At 42.1% G+C, this 19953-nt stretch overlaps 1 protein-coding gene across 1 annotated transcript; it reads left to right on the top strand.

Annotated features, from left to right (window-relative positions):
• Positions 1 to 8772: 8772 nt before the first annotated feature.
• Positions 8773 to 18144, top strand: LOC110696589 (ARF guanine-nucleotide exchange factor GNOM-like). Its single transcript, XM_021873927.1, has 3 exons — positions 8773 to 9076; positions 10011 to 10799; positions 14041 to 18144. The coding sequence occupies exons 2-3, from the start codon at positions 10062 to 10064 to the stop codon at positions 17641 to 17643; spliced, it is 4341 nt and encodes a 1446-aa protein (XP_021729619.1). The 5' UTR covers positions 8773 to 9076; positions 10011 to 10061; the 3' UTR covers positions 17644 to 18144.
• Positions 18145 to 19953: the final 1809 nt, after the last annotated feature.

The raw sequence follows: 19953 nt of genomic DNA, 5'->3' as shown, positions 1-19953 counted from the left end.
TGGCAGTACACAAACTCGCTGTGGATCCGAAAAAGAAGCCGGTACGGCAAAAGAAGCGGAACCATGGTAAAGAAAGAGGTCAGGCGGCAGCCGCCGAAGTCAAAAAATTACTTGATGCAGGGTTCATTCGGCAATGTTACTTCCCAGATTGGGTTGCAAATGTGGTGCTTGTTAAAAAGCCGAATGGCACCTGGCGAATGTGTGTAGACTACACAGACTTAAACAAGGCGTGCCCCAAAGACAGTTACCCTCTGCCTAAAATTGATAACCTGGTCGACTCAACAGCGGGTCATGCCTTGATGAGTTTTATGGACGCCTATTCTGGTTTCCATCAAATTCCCTTATGGAAGAAAGATCAGGAGAAGACGGCCTTCGTCACTGATCAGGGGTTATACTGTTACACGGTCATGCCGTTTGGTCTTAAGAATGCCCCGGCTACCTTCCAACGAATGATAAACACAGTGTTCTTTGATCAGATTGGGAGAAACGTCAAGGCATATATTGATGATATGATTGTCAAGACTAAACTTCAGAAAGATCATCTGACGGACCTCCGAGAAACTTTCGCCACACTCAGGCGGCACCATGTCATGCTCAATCCCAAGAAATGTGTATTTGGAGTTGAGTCTGGGAAATTTCTCGGATTCCTTATCAATCAGAGAGGAATAGAGGCGAACCCTGAGAAGGTACAGGCGGTCATTGACATGTAGTCGCCTCGTACCGTCCGAGAGGTTCAGAAGTTAACAGGTTGTCTGGCGGCCTTGGGGAGATTCCTAAGCCGATCAGGCGACAAATGCCTATACTTTTTCCAGGCAATTAAGAAAAAGGCAAGGTTTGAATGGGGGCCGGATGCTGAGGCCGCCTTCCAGAAATTAAAGGTTCACTTGCATTCCTTGCCGAGGCTGGTCAGCCCTTTGCCCAAAGAAGATCTCTACATGTACCTGGCCGTCTCTGATCATGCGTTAAGCGCTGTGCTCCTTGCTGAAAGGGACGGTTGTCAGCTCCCGGTCTACTTTGTCAGTCACGTACTGAAAAATGCCGAGTTGAGGTATCCCCTAGTGGAGAAATTTGGTCTTGCACTCTTCATGGCTGTTAAAAAATTGAAGCCCTACTTTTTGGCACATGCAGTCGTCGTGTATACCGACCAACCAATCAAGCGGCCCCTTACCATCATGGAGTCGTCAGGACGAATGATCAAATGGGCCATAGAAATACAGAGCCTCGAAGTTACTTTCGAGCCTAGAAAAGCAGTGAAGGGGCAAGCCTTTGCTGACTTTATTGTAGAGATGACTCGTCCTCCTGACTCTCAAGTTCCAGACCAAGTCTGGAAGGTATATGTGGACGGAAGCTCTACTTCAAATGGTTGTGGAGCAGGCGTCGTATGTCAATCTCCAGAGGGCGACAGGTTCGAGTATGCTCTACGCTTCAGTTTTCAGGCTTCAAACAATGAGGCAGAATATGAAGCTTTACTAGCCGGGATCCGCATGTGCAAGGCGGCAGGGGCAAGAAAAATAGACGCCTATTCTGATTCACAATTGATAGTGAGTCAGTACAATGGCGAATACGAAGCAACCCATCCGGCCATGATCAAGTATTTACAGGCGGTCCGACAAGCAGTCGGCTCCCTTGAGGATTTCCATCTGATCCAAGTGCCGAGATCAGAAAACAACCAGGCAGATGCACTTTCGAAATTAGCATCATCCGCCTCCTCCGATACTCCTCGAACTGTTTTTTGGGAAGTAATGGAGAAGAGAAGCATCGAGGAAAACCCTATTGGAATCCTAGACAGAAGCTCAACCTGGATGGATTCAATCAGGGCATATCTGACAAACGGTACACTGCCGGATGATCCTTAACAAGCGGCAACACTGAAAAAACGAGCCTCCTGTTTTGAAATGATACAGGGAGAACTTCACAAGAGGGGGTACCTTCAACCCTTCTTAAAGTGTGTTACTCCTGAAAAGGGACGAGAGATACTAGATGATCTTCACTCTGGTTTCTGTGCTTCCCATATAGGTGGTAGGATGCTTGCTCAAAGGGCAAGGCGGCAGGGCTACTTTTGGCCTACTTTGGAAGCAGATGCAATGGAGATGGTGAAAAAATGTGACAAGTGCCAAAGGTTTGGCAAATTAATTCACCGTCCGGCTACTGACCTCACTACCATTCACAGCCCACTACCGTTTGCTAAGTGGGGCATGGACATTCTGGGTCCATATACGCCTGCTACAGGCGGCAGAAGGTATATACTTGTTGCCGTTGACTACTTCACTAAATGGGTAGAGGCGGAGGCTGTAAAGGGAATCAAGACGAAAGATGTAATTTCATTCATTTGGAAAAACGTCATCACTCGGTTCGGGGTTCCCATGTCTATGGTTTTTGATAATGGTCCCCAATTTGAGACGCCTGTTCTCAAAAGCTGGTTGGGAGACCAAAGAATTGCACACTACTTTGCATCTGTCGGTCGTCCACAAGCAAACGGCCAGGTAGAAGCCTTTAATAAAATCATCTCAGACGGTCTCAAGAAAAAGATTGAACGAGCAGGCGGCCTATGGGCGGATGAACTACCACATGTTCTCTGGGCCATTAGGACGGCTGAAAAAGGGGCGACTGGAGAAACTCCATTCCTCCTAACTTATGGTGCAGAAGCTGTTCTTCCAATAGAACACTACGAGCCGACTCTTCGAGTAATGCTATATGACGAAGAGGCAAACTGGGAAGCCATGCGCCTGGCATTAGACTCACTTCCTGAAAAGAGGGGCAATGCTGTCTTGCGCCATGAGATCTATCGCCTGAGAATGACTAGATCATACAACAAAAAAGTACACAGGCGTCCACTCAAAGTAGGGGACTTTGTACTTAGAAAAATGGAAGCAGTTGGTAGGGCTAATGAGTCTGGAAAACTAACTCCCAACTGGGAAGGACCCTACCGAATCTATGAGGAAGTCAGGGACGGTACCTACCGTCTGGAAACACCAGACGGACAACCGTTGCCTCGAACTTGGAATGTAGATAACCTTAAAAAATATTTCTTCTGAAAGATGTAAAGTAAAGAGCTACTTAATAAAGTTTGCACTTACTATTCAATTTTTGTATTACAAGGAGCATGCCGTCTGTACCATTACAGTCGGCTACTCTCCATTTGAGTTTCACTCAATCTTCAGAGGGGCATGCCGTCTGTTCCTTTACAGTCGGCTACTCTCCATTGAGTATTTCTCACAATACTTGGCTAAAAAGATTAGGGCCTGGCCGACCCTGTGCCTAACAGGCGGCTACCCTTCTTTTACTTAGCACCTACGTTCACCAAGAACTTACCAAGGCCACCGGCCGAATGATCAGACCAGGCGCCAAGCCAACTGATCAAATCTACAAAACTAATTCGACCTGTCCCAACATCATAGCAGGCGTCCGACGGCATCCCTCCGGATGAAATTCGTCGCAGAGAGCAGCTCCCTTTTGGGTGGAACATTGTTCTATAAACTAATTACACGGCACCTATACGACTGTCCCCAAGGACAACCACGTAGCCGTTTTTGAGACAAGGATAACTCTATCACTAACCAAACCAGTGGTAGCAGTTGACATCTGAGTCAGATGACCGCCTGTATTACTTGGGATAAATGCAGGGGGTACCTCTTGAGTTAATAGCCAACAAACATTGGCGAATCAAGGGGTCTAGCCGGCCTACGCCGCCTGGTACCCCTACTTCTCAAACAAAAGTGACGGCGACTGAGTAACTCCAACGTTAACTCATAGTCACTCCTTCAAATTTGGTATGGAACCTAAAAGGTTTGAGTCGTCCGCCTGTTTTAAATAAACAAGGGCATTCAAACCCCTATTCCTACTAGGTAACCTATTGAGTTAATAGCCAACAAACATTGGCAAATCAAGAGGATCAGCCGGCCTCCGCTGCCTGGTACCTCTACTATTCAATCTAGAGTGTGACGAAGACTAAGTAACTCCTATGTTAACTTAATAGTCACTCAAACTTAGTATGGAGCCTAAAAGGTATGAGTCGTCCGCCTGTTTTTAACAAACAGGGACTCTCAACCACTACTCTTGCTAGGTTAACAAATTACGAGTTAAAAGCCAACATTGGCAATAAAGGGAAACAACCGGCACCCGCCGCTTGTTATCCTACTTAATTCCTTGGCGACTAGGTAATACTATTTACTTGGTCAGACCGATTGAATAAATAGTTCGAATACCGATTGAATAAATGGCCGACTGATCATCTACCCTGGAAACAGACCACCAGTCGTCCAGGGGCATAGGCGGCATACTTACTATTTGTACCTGTCTTAACGTTCGGCCATACACAACAGTCGGTCTAGTGAACAAAGGGATATTAGATATGGAATACTTAGACAAATTTGAACCAAAACAAAAATTTGATTAAAAATGAGCCGGCCATTAAAGACCAGCAGAATATTCAAAACCCCGGCCCCCTGGCCGGGTAATTACAAAGCAAACGGCACACAGGCCGTGAAAAAAAAAATACTTAAAGCTTAAGAAGGGGGCAGTTCAGTATCAGCAGCTGCCGCCTGGTCAGCACTCTTCTTGCTGGACTCGGCCTTAGCTGCACCCTCTTTTGATGCCTTACCCCCAAGTGGCACAAGCGCCACGACCGGCTCTTCCTCCTCCAACGCACCTTCCAATGCCTCTTCTTCAGCAGCCGCCAGGATCTGTTGATTATATGTTTCCGAAACACTGGCGGTACGTTCTTTCCCATGAGGCAAAGTCGGCACTGGGGAACAGTCGTTCCCAGGTCATGCGCTGGATTTGAGCGGAGTCTTCCACCATCTCCCGGACGAGCTCTTTCTTCTCTTGCTCGGCCTTTTCCGAGAGCTCTTGGGTAAGACTCTTCTCTTGGTTCACCAGGCGTTCTTTTACGTTGGCCAAAGATTTCTCCATGGCTTCGTAAGAGTGCATTTTTTGGCGAAGAGGTTTCAGCTCGGCCTTAAGGTTGGTGACGGTCGCCTCCAGCTCGTCAACCTTCTTTTGGGCCGCCTCTAACTGAGCCCGAACAGCGGCGGTAGCCTGCGCCTGATAATAAAGAAGATCAATGGTCAGTACTTCATTTTGGGCAATTTGAAACATTGCCTTATCACAGCTGGAGGCGGCCATAGCCTTTGCGGCCTTTACCTCTTTGTTTTTCCGATCAATCGGCTTGCGAAGGCTGTTGACTCGGAGCAGGGCCTAAGTACAAAGAAAAACAGGCGTCAGTTTCCAAACAAAAAAGATAACAGGCGTCCCGGAACTCAAAAGCTCAAAAATATGCTAAGTATACCTCAGCAAGGACCCCTGAAATCCCATCAAGGTCAAGGGTGCCGGCACCCCTGACCGCCTCCCTTTCAGATGGAGGAACTACTTTAACCATGGACTTGGCTACCTCAACCAAGTTAAGCCCCTGAGGGCCGGCTGCATTAAGTGAAAGGAAAAAACAAGTTAGACCTAGTCAAGAAGGAAGCAAGGGTGAGTGTCCATACATCTAGGCGGCCCCGCCGGGGTTTTAGAAGAAGTGGCCGGCTGCTTCTCAGCCGCCACTGTTTTCCTGGAAGACCCAGGAGAGCTTGCAACAGTCGTCCTCCGGGCCTTGGGGTCCGGCTGTTGCGAGGAAGAAGCCCTTGGAGTGCCAGACTGAAAACAAAAAGAGTTAGTATATGCATAAGACAACTAAAAGAGGAAGAGTTTTCGAAGCTTACCAAGGGTGCCTCCTTGTTGGGGGAGTCGGCATACGACTGTTTCATGAGCGAGGCCCGCAACATGGCCGCCGCAGTCTTGGATGCTGTTATTTTACTCATGGCGTCAGCTGCAAGAAATAAACAGCAAAGTTAGTAAAAATCCCAAGTAAACAAGGCGTGAAAAAACAGAGTATTTGTCAGGCCGGCTACCTCTAGAGCACCGACTGCTGAGGCCACAGGCGGCCAAAAAGTACTCGTCATAGAGCCACTTGAAGCTCGGGACGCAGTTTAGGGGTACTTGCTCTCGTACCCCTGAAGTAGATTTCACCCTAGTCTCTACTTTGAAGAGTCCTTTGTCTAGGATCTCTCTTTTAGCCTTTGGGGGAACAGGCGGCATGCTGCGGCCGCCTGCGAGAAGAGGCGGATCCCTATTCCACTTGTTAAAACGTTGGTTCAGCTCCGTGTCTGAACCCTCAATGATAAGGAAGGTGTTCCGCCAATCCTTCCATTTGTTCGCCTTACCTCTCGTCATGAGGTAACCCCTATGGCTTGTTAGTTGATACCAGCCGGTACCTCCCGACTTAGGGGTCCGGCTGAGATAGTTCATGTGGGCGAAAGCCTCAAAGCTTGGCTCCACCCCGTACATTTCGCACCCGGCCACATAGCCGAGTACGTTTACCCAAGAGTTGGGGGCTAACTGCCATAACCCCAGATCATACCCATCTAAAATCCGCTGAACAGCCGGATGTAATGGGAAGCGCAGTCCAGCTTTGATGGCCGCCACATAGCAGCCAAAGCAGCCGTCACCATAGCTGGTACCAGTCGGCCAGACGACAGTGTCTTCTGGATCCGGCACGAACAGTAAAAATTCCGGGCCCATTCTGTGGTTGGCAATAAAGCTCGCCACGTTGTCTTGCATGGTTGCGATCCGGCCCCGGGGTACCATGCAGTAGTAGGGGGCGTTTTCCTCTCTGTAAGAGGCGGACGGCTCCGCCCACTTGTCCCCCTTCTCAACTGCATGAGAAAGTCTCGCCTCTTGTAGGCGGCTATGTCTTTCTTCTGAGCCTGGAGAACTGTGGCCAGAAGAGCTGGACTCGGACTCGTCCTCTGACGAGTCCGAAGAGGACGACTCCTCCCCTCTCCCAGAGGGGCCCGCCTCCTCTCCCTTAGAAGGAGCAGGAGGAAAATTAGACATGTCAACGGTAAGATGGGAAGGGACCACCTTGGCCCCTCTCTCAGAACTGTCGGCTTGACAGTCGCCTCGTTTCAATTCTACATCTGGCGCCTGGTCAGATGTTTCACTAAGGAGCACCCTTTGGGAGGAGCCGTCTGAGTTTGATATCATAGCAGTCTGTTTCGTTCTGGCCATCACGTTCTGCATAGACACAGATACAGTCGGACTTTGTATAAAGGGCAAAGATGGGTCCAGAAAAGGGCAGGCGGCACTCCTAGTCCTAGATTCAGCCGTCCCCGGTGACCGGCTGATCACTAACTTAGGTCGTGTCGTGTGCTTCCGTGGTGCCATTTCAAAAAATAAAAAGAAAATTAAGAGTAAGAGAACTGAGTTACCTGAACGAGTGACGGTTGATGAAGTCCTGGAAGTCCGGTGCAGTCGGCTTGTCAGAACAGGCGGTAGGCAGAAAAGGTCCGAAATGTCAGAGCAAGTTCAGGGGTCGGAATGTTCTCGCAAAGTTCTCAAATGTGAAAATGACCGAAGTCAGCACTTCCTTATATAGGCAAGGTGAGAAGGCGAAAGGTCGCTTCCAAATTCAAAATTTGGGCGGGAAAATCTCTCGGCCGTTTGCAAGGTGACACCTGTAACAGGCCGTCGCCTGTCACCGTGCGACACCTGTCACAGGCGACACGTGACCAGTCACGTGCCACCTGTGAGGGGCAAATGATTAGGGGATTTTTATCCACCAATCACCGTCTGACAAGTGGACCAACCAGGTTCCGACACGTGTCCTTCACGAAGGCCAACAGGAGCCTGCCACGTGTCAATCACGGATACGTCCTCTACGGACCACTTTAGACACGCCACGTGTCCACCCATGCCAAATGGGAAAACCGGCCATCAAGGCCCAATCCAGTCTAGAGGCCCGATCAGCCCTAGGTTTACCTTAAACCTAGAGAGTGGCACGCTTCTCAAGGCTATAAATACTTAATTAATCCTCATTAGTTAGGTAATCGGAGAAATCAAGAAATCAAGCAGAGAAGAACAGAGTTATTACGGAACACCAACAATCGGCTAATCTCGCTAACGACGCAGATTACCAACACTAAGCACTCTCACCTAGAGAGATCTTATTACTTTAATTTCCGTATTAATTACTCCTTAATCAGGTACTAACTTGACCGTTGGAGGCGGAGCTCTCAGGAGTCTCCGTTATTTTGCAGGTACAGGCGTCCGGTTCCAGTCTCGGAATTGTAACTCTCCCGCAGGACATCAGAAAACCCCGAAACAGTTCTCATATAAGTCTTGGTTCTCACATGATCCCACCCCTATATATATATATATATATATATATATATATATATATATATATTAATGAGAATTAAGTCATGAGTTCATACAAATTCTACATAGTTATTACAACTTATATGTCAATTTTAACTTTTGAGACAATTAAATGATAAGAATTTATCTTTCTTTTTATTTGTTTGAGATTTTTGTTTGAGCTTACTTCATTTTTTTTTGCCAATAATCTTAGGTGTTAGGTGAATGAGCTTTGAGGAGAGAATTATTTGTCATTAAATGAGTATTATCATAAACAACAAATTTTCAAAAATTAAAACTAAAATAATAATTAAGCACTTGCTCCGACAAGAAAATAAAAATGATTAAATGTCACATTTGTTAATTTTTATACCAAATTATCGCCGATATTAATTTTTATGCCAACATGTCATTATGGTGCTAACTTTTATACCAATGTGGTTAATTGACCATTTTTCTCATATGAGGTACGAGTACATATACAATATATTTATTTTAAAGAAATTTTTTATATCGTGCATTGTACATGGCTAATCCAGTAATGGTATAATGTGAAATCCAGATAGAAATAGGATATCAAATGAAAAAACCCAAATTACAATAGTACCAAATCCAAAATCAATATCTAAAATGTCTTCCTATGTAAATTCACACTTATTACTCATTTCAAAACTCCGTATGAATCAAAGCTCTGTAAATATTCTCTTTCTTTTATCTCACTCACTCACCCCTACAAACTCCACAATTCCCACCTCGACCCCTGTGCAGCTCCTCTGAATCTGACTGCCATTCTCTTCTACGGCCGTCGCAACTCGCAAACCAACGGATCGAAGGTTGCTCTTAGCCGTCATTGATTTGCGAGTTTTCAACACTAGCATCCGTGTTCGTGATGTATAATGTATGTCAATTTTTTTAAACCTAAATACTTTATTTCTCTCAATGTTAATTCATCACTTGTTTTGTTATTATTAGTAGTAGTATAAAGTGTATGGAAGGATAAAATGTTCTTGAATTTTTATTGAATTTAATAAATTTTTACTTCCTGAATAGTCGGCTACATTCTTAATTTTTTTACTATATTAATTGTTACAAAATAATAGCCTGTTTTCTAAATATAGTTTAGGATACTTGTTGATACTAGAGTGAATTCGTGCATAATATACTGTTGATCAAATGTGAAAGTTATGGAAAGTGGGTTTTTATTTTATGTTAAATCTTGTAAAAGAAAGTTATCAACTTATCAAGGATTGTGGTTTGAAGTTGAAAAATTATTTGTTAAATTATTATATCTCATTCGTTTCAAACTAGTTGACATGTTTCTTTCATCCCGTTTGTCAACCAATCGTATATATTTCTAATTAGCAATACACGTAAATAAAAATCATAAGTTGATAATTTGAAAATACAGAATGAAAGGGATCTTGTTTTTACTGCATCGCTTTGATTATGCAATTCTACTTTGACTAGGTTTGATGATTTATACTATAGGAAATGTGTATTTATGTGGGATTATGTTAAATTTGTCTCACTGTATGCTTTCATTGATTCAACTTTATAGAATAATTATTGACAATTATAGATATTAATGATTGAAATAATGGATTGTAAAACATAAAACCAATATGATACAAGTAAATAAAAACAGAGAAATTACTCAACTACTTATAATGAAAATATACATTGTGACAAATCTGAAAATAATTTACATGATATCATTTATTTTTAAATATTTTATTATAAATATATATGGTCAGCTCGAAATTTACTACTTTAACAACCAGGCCCTTAGCTGCTAGTGATATGACTTGGCTGCCGTGTGGTGCTTATTTCAGATATTAGTTGTTAATTGCTGAGAGACTCTGGGCTTGCAAAAATAGTTTTGTATGAATATGGGTCGTCTTAAGCTGCAATCTTTTGTGAAGACAATTGAAGAAGAACCTGAAGAGCCTGAAATTACATCATCAAACAAAGCTGCTATATCATGTATGATCAACTCAGAGATTGGTGCTGTATTGGCAATCATGAGAAGAAATGTGAGATGGGGTGGTCGATATATGTCGGGGGATGACCAATTAGAACATTCTCTTATCCAGTCAATGAAAGCGTTACGAAAGCAAGTCTTTATGTGGCAGCAGCAGTGGTATAACATCAGTCCTATTTTGTACCTCCAGCCATTTTTAGATGTTATTCGGTCTGATGAAACTGGTGCCTCCATTACTAGTGTTGCCTTGTCATCTGTTTATAAGATCTTAGTACTTGATGTGCTTGATATAAACACTGAAAATATTGAAGATGCGATGCATTCTGTTGTTGATGCTGTCACCAGCTGCCGGTTTGAGGTGACTGATCCTGCATCAGAAGAGGTGGTACTGACAAAGATTCTTCAGGTTCTACTGGCTTGTATGGAAAGTAAAGCATCTGTTGTATTGAGTAATCAACATGTCTGCACTATAGTTAATACTTGTTTCCGGATTGTTCATCAAGCCACAACAAAAGGTGAATTGCTGTATAGAATGGCAGTGCACACAATGCGTGAACTTGTCAGGTGTATCTTCTCACATCTTCCCAAAGTTGAGGGCTTGGAGGATTTTGTGGCCAACAGAGTTTCAGTAAAATCAGAGGTATAGCCGTATATCCCATCTTTTATTCACTGTCTTGCTAACCTAATTGCTTTTGATAGGAAAAGGGTGCTTTTTATTTAAACTCAAAAATATTATCATTTTGTGGAACATAATGTGCTTATATTCATTTTCTATAAAATTGAACATTATTATCAACTCAGAAATCAAATATGCACATTCAAGTGAAAAAGTATGCCTATTCTAAAAAGTTGCGCATCAATCCTTTTCTTTAAGAAACATAGGCCCTAAGATCTTTGTAATTGGACAATCTTGGTGCTACCTTTGTCATTAATGACATTTTTGTATTTTGCGACTTTCACCTTTTTCTAACCTTTTTTCAATGCTTTGGTTCAAAATGTACAACAATGGTTTTGGAAAGCTTGTGGATTAGTTTGTACCAACTTTTAGAAAAGGTCTACTAAATTTTACCAGAACAGAATTTAATCTGAACACCATTCTTTAAGATAAAGATAGGTCTCACTTGAACCTAGGAAATGGGGTACACCATGCTCAGCAAAATGAAACAGGAAACATTTTTCTTTACTATATACAATAAAAAGTAAACCCAAAAGTACAATCATCTATAATAGGAAGCTGTTAAGTCTGTTAGACTAAAATTAGTAATTCTGTTAGAAATTCTGTAAATACGGAATTTGGCGGGAAAAAGCTGTAAGCTGTTAGTTCTGATCAGTTTTTTTGTAGCTCACAGTTTTGCAATCTTTAATTCACATGTAAAAGGGTATCAATAGAAGTATAGAACTATTATCACTTCCTCCGTCTATCTCTTTCCCTCTGTTACTTGAGTTGCTCAAGATTATCAAATCTGATTTCAAGCTTCTGTTACATCATTTCCACAATTTCTTTGGCCTTGCCAGCATACTTATAGTCTACAAAGATACTATATACACTTCCAGATATTTTTTTTTAGAAAAAAAAAATTTCTGCTGGAAGGAAAGAGTTAAATTAATTACTATAGAAAATAAGTTACAAGAGTTTCTAGAGATGGGACATAGTAGTACACTAGTACCTAAGTTATAACGTATATCCTTTCGAATTCATACATCTATGAGGTTCAACTAAATATAAACTAGCACAACAAAAGTTAGGGCTATGGAAAAGAATGGGTATGATATCAGATTCCTTTTCTTCTCTTCTTGCCAAAGCATCTGTTGCCATATTTGAACTCCTACCCTCAAATTGCAGTTGAATCCCTGCGAAGAGAGCTTTGAGTGCCCTGCAGTCCATAATCATATTAATAAGATCAGTCCCTGTTGAAAATCTCCATAAAATAATTCCACTTCTTTACAATATGATATCGTCCAAGCAACACTTGCTCTGCTGCAATTCAAGATTTCTTAAATATGAGGCATCAGGGAGTGGAGGGGGAGGGGGGGGGGGAGGAAGGACAATAAGCATCATGCCCAAGATATGCCACCCTTTCCTTTCCAATCACGCTTCATATTAGCATATAATTGGTGTAATGCTAAAGTTAGCAAGACTTGCTGTAAATGAGAGTAATGCTGGAACTGTCAGGACTACCCCCCCCCCCCTCCCAGGGAGATTGAGACGTTGACCATGAGTCTAGATCGGTAATTTGGGTATGGGGTTTTCCAAGTGGGTAAGCTTCCACTTGATTTGGGCCTTGCGCTGAGCTTCAATTTTTCTTCAACCCGCATAGATAGCTCCATGGCCTGGTCCAAAGTAACCGGATCTAAGATCCGAACCTCGACCCGTATTTCCTCCTTCAAACCATTTATATACTGCCCCTTCGCAATTTCCTCTAGCACCCCATCAATCGGAGCTAGTAGCTCAATGAAGCAGCGTCGAAATTCGACCACCGTGCCGGTCTGCTGGTGGGCTAGCCACTGCTCATGCAGCGCGCCGGTTGCGGTGGTCCTGAATCGCCGGAGTATCAGCTTCCTCAGCGCGGATGACGACGGTGCTCCCATTGATACCAGAGCAGCACGTCACCATCAAGTGCAACAATGGCGGCTTCCAATTGATCTTCCTCGCTAAGCCGATAGAAATGGAAGAATCGCTCACCATTTGGGTTAGTACCGTCAAAGAGAGGTAAGTCGAGCTTCCGCAATTTCTAGTTCGACTGCCCTCCTTGGAAACCACCTTCACCATAGTCCAGATGCGGTTGCACGGAGAATGGGTTGTCCCACTGATGCGGTGGCCCATTCAACATTGACGAGCAATTCTCTGATCGGAATTTCTTCTGCCTAGCAGCGAGCTGAGCAGTGAGGTCCGTTTTGAACGCCGCCAGTGCCGGTGTTCTCTTGAGCTACACGTGTAGGCACCTCAGCAATCTCCTGCTCAAGCAAATCCAGACGTTGACCATGAGTCAGGCGAGCCATGTCTTCTCCGGAGAGGATCGTGACGGCTCTAATACCACTTTGCTAGGATCTGGGATCAAAACAGAGAAAACACACAAGCACAATAGAGGGAAGATAGCCAAACTGATGATATGATGTATTGTTAATTAGTGTAATCAACAATACAACTCTCCTTCTTTTGAGAGGAAGGAAACTCTTCAAAACTTCTTACTACAACTTTCTGGATAATCCTCACCTCCTACCATCCTCCTCTTTATAATCCGTTCGCTAACAAACTTCTACAGCTAAGAAGGAATAACAAACTAATTCCAATAATTACTACATTACCCCAAAACCCACTAACAACCTCATAACAGAATTCCACCTCAGCATCAAGTTGCTGGAGAATTCTTTTTGGCCTTCCTGCAACCATAAGTAATTATGGGCCTGGGCTGATTCCTTGCAGGTTAATATGGGCTACCCAAGTTAAAATATACAACTAAAATAAGCTCTAATATGATCACATAAGTTTAGTAATCAATGCATGTGTAATATCCTCTTGGCCCTTTGAAGTAACTGTATGGTTCTTTAGTTCTGTTAGAGAGGCATGGTCAGTAATGTACTCTCTTTAACACCTGCCCTGCTCAGGTGTCAAGTAACTTTTCGATTGGAATTTTTCATGTTACATATATCAATTTGGGATTTGGATAAAGTTTTAATCTAGATGAAATTTCAATCATTTAAGTTATTGCTTTTCAATTTTTAATACAAAAAGGGTGCTGCAATTTATTTATATTCCAAATGATAATTTAAGGTGGATAGCAGACGATATCACTTTGCATAAATTTAATCTACCCATATTGTAACTATTTCCAACTTTTACTAGTAAGTCATTGCAATTGAACTCTTCTATCCTGATGCAGATCGGTAGCCTTGATAACGAATTCAATTTCTCCGTGAAGCAGCTCAGTAATGGAAACAGTAATTCTGAATGTGATGGTCAGTTGCCTTCTGGTAATTTTGGCACGACTGCTCCTACGAGTATGAATGCTGATGTGGTGGATGAAAATGGTGGTGGGAGTGGGAAGGAGTCAAGGCCATATGATTTGCATGTGATGACAGAGCCATATGGAGTACCCTCTATGTTTGAGATATTTCATTTCCTGTGTTCATTGCTGGTTGTCGACCACATTGGAATCAGTCCTAGATCTAATGGCATGGCAATTGATGAGGATGCACCACTCTTTGCCTTGGGTCTTATAAATTCAGCTATTGAGTTAGGTGGGGCTTCTTTTCTTAGGCATCCCAGCTTACTAAATTTGATACAGGATGAGCTCTTCCGCAATTTAATGCTTTTTGGTCTGTCACCGAGTCCTCTGATTCTCTCTATGGTATGTAGTATAGCTCTAAATCTATATCATCATTTACGAATGGAGCTTAAACTACAACTTGAGGCTTTCTTTTCTTGCGTGATATTAAGACTTGCACAGAGCAGATACGGTGCTTCTTATCAGCAGCAAGAGGCTGCAATGGAGGCCCTTGTTGATTTCTGCCGACAAAAAACATTTATGGTAGAGATGTATGCTAACCTAGATTGTGACATAACATGCAGCAATGTTTTTGAAGATCTTGCTAACTTGTTGTCAAAGAGTGCTTTTCCTGTTAACTCTCCATTGTCTTCTATGCACATTCTTGCTCTTGATGGGCTGATAGCTGTTATCCAGGGGATGGCTGAAAGGATCGGCAACGGATCTCATGGTTCAGAGCAGGCCCCTGTCAGTCTTGAGGAGTATGCTCCATTTTGGATGGTCAAATGTGACAATTATAGTGATCCTAATCATTGGGTTCCATATGTTCGTCGTAGGAAATATATTAAGAGAAGATTGATGATTGGTGCTGATCATTTCAATCGGGATCCAAAAAAGGGGTTAGAGTTTCTTCAAGGGACACACTTGTTGCCTGATAAACTTGATCCACAAAGTGTGGCTTGCTTCTTCAGATATACTGCTGGGTTAGATAAGAATCTTGTGGGTGACTTTCTAGGGAATCATGATGAATTTTGTGTTCAAGTTCTTCATGAGTTTGCTCAGACTTTTGATTTCCAAGACATGAATCTAGACATAGCTCTGAGGCTTTTTTTGGAAACTTTCAGACTTCCTGGAGAATCACAAAAGATACAAAGGGTACTCGAGGCATTCGCAGAGAGATACTACGAGCAGTCTTCTCTTATTTTAGCCAACAAGGATGTTGCCTTTATACTATCATATTCCCTTATAATGCTGAACACAGATTTGCACAATGTACAAGTTAAGAAAAAGATGACTGAAGATGACTTTATTCGCAATAATAGGCGCATTAATGGAGGCGAGGATCTCCCACGTGAATATCTGTTGGAATTATACCATTCTATCTGCAAAAATGAGATTCGCACGACACCTGAACAGGGTGCTGGTTTTGCGGAGATGAATCCCAGCCGGTGGATTGATCTAATGCACAAATGCAAGAAGACTGCCCCTTATATTGTGACGGATTCTAGGGCTTATCTTGATCATGATATGTTTGCCATAATGTCTGGTCCAACAATTGCTGCCATTTCTGTGGTATTTGATCATGCAGAGCAGGAAGACGTCTACCGAACTTGCATTGATGGCTTCTTAGCTGTTGCAAAAATATCAGCCTGCCACCATCTTGAAGATGTTCTTGATGATCTGGTTGTTTCTCTTTGCAAGTTCACTACTCTTTTGAATCCATCTTCTATCGAAGAACCTGTTTTGGCTTTTGGTGATGACATGAAAGCAAGGATGGCCACTGTTACGGTTTTCACCATTGCAAATCGATATGGTAACTATATTCGCGCAGGATGGAGAAATATCCTGGACTGTATCTTAAGGCTGCACAAGCTTGGTCTTCTTCCTGCTCGTGTGGCCAGTGACGCTGCAGATGACTCAGAATTAACTTCTGATCCTGGGCAAGGGAAGCCCCTTACAAATTCATTATCTGCATCTCATTTGCCATCCATGGGTACTCCTAGAAGGTCTTCCGGACTGATGGGACGGTTCAGCCAACTCTTATCTCTAGAGACAGAGGAGCCAAGGTCACAGCCCACTGAGCAACAACTTGCTGCTCATCAGCGTACACTACAGACAATTCAAAAGTGTCACATTGACACTATCTTTACAGAGAGCAAGTTTCTTCAAGCTGAATCTTTATTGCAGCTTGCTCGAGCACTTATATGGGCTGCTGGTAGGCCTCAGAAAGGGGCTGGTTCGCCAGAGGATGAAGACACTGCAGTTTTCTGCCTTGAATTATTAATTGCAATTACATTAAACAATCGGGATAGGATTGTTCTTCTCTGGCAGGGTGTCTATGAGCATATTGCAAATATTGTACAGTCTACTGTCATGCCTTGTGCCTTGGTGGAGAAGGCTGTCTTTGGACTTCTTCGAATTTGCCAGCGGCTGCTTCCTTATAAAGAGAACTTAGCTGATGAGCTTCTTAAATCTTTGCAGTTGGTGCTAAAGCTTGATGCTCGAGTAGCTGATGCTTACTGTGAGCAAGTCACCCAAGAAGTGACTCGTTTGGTCAAAGCAAATTCCACTCACATCCGATCACAAATGGGTTGGCGCACCATTACTTCTCTTCTTTCTGTCACAGCCCGACACCCAGAAGCTTCTGAACCAGGATTTGATGCTCTGGTTTTTATAATGTCTGAAGGGGCCCATATGCAGCCTTCTAATTTCATTCTCTGTGTAGATGCTGCTAGACAATTTGCTGAGTCTCGTGTTGGACAATCGGACCGATCCATTCGTGCTTTGGATCTTATGGCTGGTTCTGTGGGTTGTCTGGTGAAGTGGGTTCATCAGACTAAGGAAGCTGGGGAGGATGCTGTAAAGATGTCTCAAGATATTGGGGAGATGTGGCTGAGACTTGTGCAGGCCCTAAGAAAAGTTTGTTTGGACCAGAGGGAAGAGGTCAGAAACCATGCTGTTTCGTCTTTGCAAAAGTGTTTGACCGAAGTAGATGAAGTCCATCATGCACACACACTCTGGTTGCAGTGTTTCGACATGGTTATATTTACTATGCTTGATGATTTGCTTGAAATTGCCCAGGGGCATTCTCAGAAGGACTATCGTAATATGGAAGGGACACTTACATTTGCCGTGAAGCTCCTACCTAAGGTATTTTTGCAATTACTTCCTGAACTTTCTCAATTGACGACATTCTGCAAACTGTGGTTGGGTGTTCTTAGTCGGATGGAAAAGTACATGAAGGTTAAAATTCGAGGGAAGAAAAGTGAGAAGCTCCAGAATCTAGTGTTAGAACTCTTGAAGAAAACACTAGTAGAAATGAAGAACAGGGGAGTTCTTGTTCAAAGGAGTGCTTTAGGTGGAGATAGCTTATGGGAATTGACATGGTTACATGTTAACAATATCTCTCCATCGTTGCAGTCTGAAATATACCCAAGTGCAGAAGTTGATGGGAATAATAATGCAACCCCTCCCGAACCTGTGGTCTCCGAAGGTTGATATCATGATATATGCTCTCAAGCTTATCTTCATGCATTGAATGAGAGGCTGAAGTAGTGAAGTTCTATCTAACTACTGAAGTGTGTGGCTAATTGCTGGTTTAGATAAGGGAGGATGGTTGATGTGTTGGGGAGAGTGAGAAAACACAGTACGTAGTTTTGTCATGTGTATTAAAGATGGGATTTTCTTGTAGTACTGCAGTTTTTCTAGGTATATCAGACTATCAGCAAGTCTATATATAAGTGTATCTATGGATTATAAATCCGTGTATTAGACTACTAAGTATTAGCCGAGTCCTCAGTGAGACTTGGAGCTTATAAATCCGTGTTACTCATAGATGTGCAGATAGATATTCACCTTACAGTATCTAACCCTTAAATGTGAAATTACCATCTTGCATTTGGTAAATTGGTTTCGTATGTTAGCTACTATATTAACAAGGTAACTGTGGATTTTGTGTATTATTGTATTAGTTGAGTTATTTACCTGAAGCTTACAGTATATTCAGTAGCAATTTTACTGTGGAGCTTGATTTTAAGTTATTGATAAACATTTCTGTTTATAGGAATCAGATTAGTGTTAAAATTGCTGTAGTACAATATCTTCTGACTTTATTCAAAAAAAAATATTAATATTGAGTTTATGCTGGAAGAACAAGGGTTTTGGAAGATGTTGAAGAACTGCAAGAGTTGACCATGACTAACCCGCGGCTACAAAGGCAATCCGCAGCCTGGCCGTGGAGTACGCTGCCCCATGGTAGCTGCAAAATTCTTTACTCATATTAACTTGGTTGGGAAAAATTGCATTACATGCAAAGTATTTTTTTCTTAATATATAAGATACAAAAGATTTGAAATTATTTTTTAATTTAATATATATCGAAGAAACATAATGGTAAAATAGGAACATATAATAATGGATTAAATATTTTATAAGAAAATTTGCTTGACAAAGTAAATTTTTGGTTGAAATTTTTTTAATATTATAATGCATGGTGATAAATTTGCGAACATAAGTTTTTAGATGTATGTTGTTATATGCATCGGGTACATTAACCATTTTAAACTCTATGTAATTGGGAATTTTTACCAAATTAAGTCAACTTGGCAAATTAATTTGCAAAGTAGACTCGTGGCAATAGTATTTCCCAAACTAAGCTTCTGGGGTAAAACGCTATCTCGGACAGCGTTTTATAACCAGAGTTTTTAAAAAAAAAAATCCAAGACATAAAACGTTGTCTCAGACAACGTTTTATGGTAGTTGACTTTTATACAAAAAGTTCGTATTTTCTGGTTAAAGAAAAAAAAACAACTCAAATACAGTAAAACGCTGCCTCAGGCTGCGTTTATACCATTTAATGAAACGCTGCCTGAGGCTGCGTTTATTGTTCAAAAGAAAACGCTGCCTCAGGCAGCGTTTTTTGCGAGGAATATACTCATTTTGCATTCTTACTCTCATTCTCACAAACATATTCGTTCTCACTCTTACTCTTGTTCTCACTCTAACTCTCCTTCGCAACTCCTGCCACCGCCGCTGCCGGTACTGCCTCTGCCCCACTGTCACACTTACTCTCTCTCGCTCACTCAATTCGGGTAAACCCTAAATTCATAGTATAATGTTGAAATTTGCTTTGAATTGTTGTATATTGTAGCAATTTGTCATGTACATTGTATTAATTTGTTGGTTATTAGTAATGAAAATGTGGTAAATTGTTGATAATTATTGATGGTAATGTGGTAGATTGTTGATGAAAATGTAGACGAAACTGTTGATGAAATTGTTCATGGTAATGTGGTTTATTTTTGTGAAAATAATGATGAAATTGTTGATGGTAATGCGGTACTTGAATGTGAAATTTTATGATGAAATTGGTTATAGTAATCATTTTGCATTGCAACCTATACTAAGAGTTAATGAAATTGGTGATGAAATTGTTGATAGTGAAAATGGCCTTGTTTCATTGCTATGTATGTTATGTATGGTTCAATTAGGCCTTTTTTTACGTTGTTTTAGAGTTCGATTATCCTTAAATGTGATTTGGTTGTTATGTAGAATATGGCTACACAAAATGTAGTGTTGTTATGCCGGTGGGGAGGTGAAATTTTGTTCGATGGACCAAGTGTCGAGTACATTGGAGGAAATATGGAACCTATAACACTTGAACCTAACATGACAGTCATTGATTTGATGAATGAGGTTCATAGCAATATTGGTTCAAACCCAATGAATGTTGAACTGAACATTAAAATGAGGTTTAGGACTGGTCATGGGGTTCAAGTGTTACCTATCTCTACAAACAAACATTTGAAA

The sequence above is a fragment of the Chenopodium quinoa genome, unplaced genomic scaffold (genome assembly GCF_001683475.1).
Source record: "Chenopodium quinoa cultivar QQ74 unplaced genomic scaffold, ASM168347v1, whole genome shotgun sequence".
NCBI classification, from domain to species: Eukaryota; Viridiplantae; Streptophyta; class Magnoliopsida; order Caryophyllales; family Amaranthaceae; genus Chenopodium; species Chenopodium quinoa.
This window is presented reverse-complemented; position numbering and strand designations above follow the sequence as displayed.

Excerpts from the sequence above, each read along its gene's own strand:
- LOC110696589 (XM_021873927.1), top strand. The coding sequence starts at position 10,062 with ATGAATATGGGTCGTCTTAAGCTGCAATCTTTTGTGAAGACAATTGAA. Across the intron at positions 10,800-14,040 it reads GAGTTTCAGTAAAATCAGAG|ATCGGTAGCCTTGATAACGA; the intron begins GTATAGCCGTAT and ends ATCCTGATGCAG.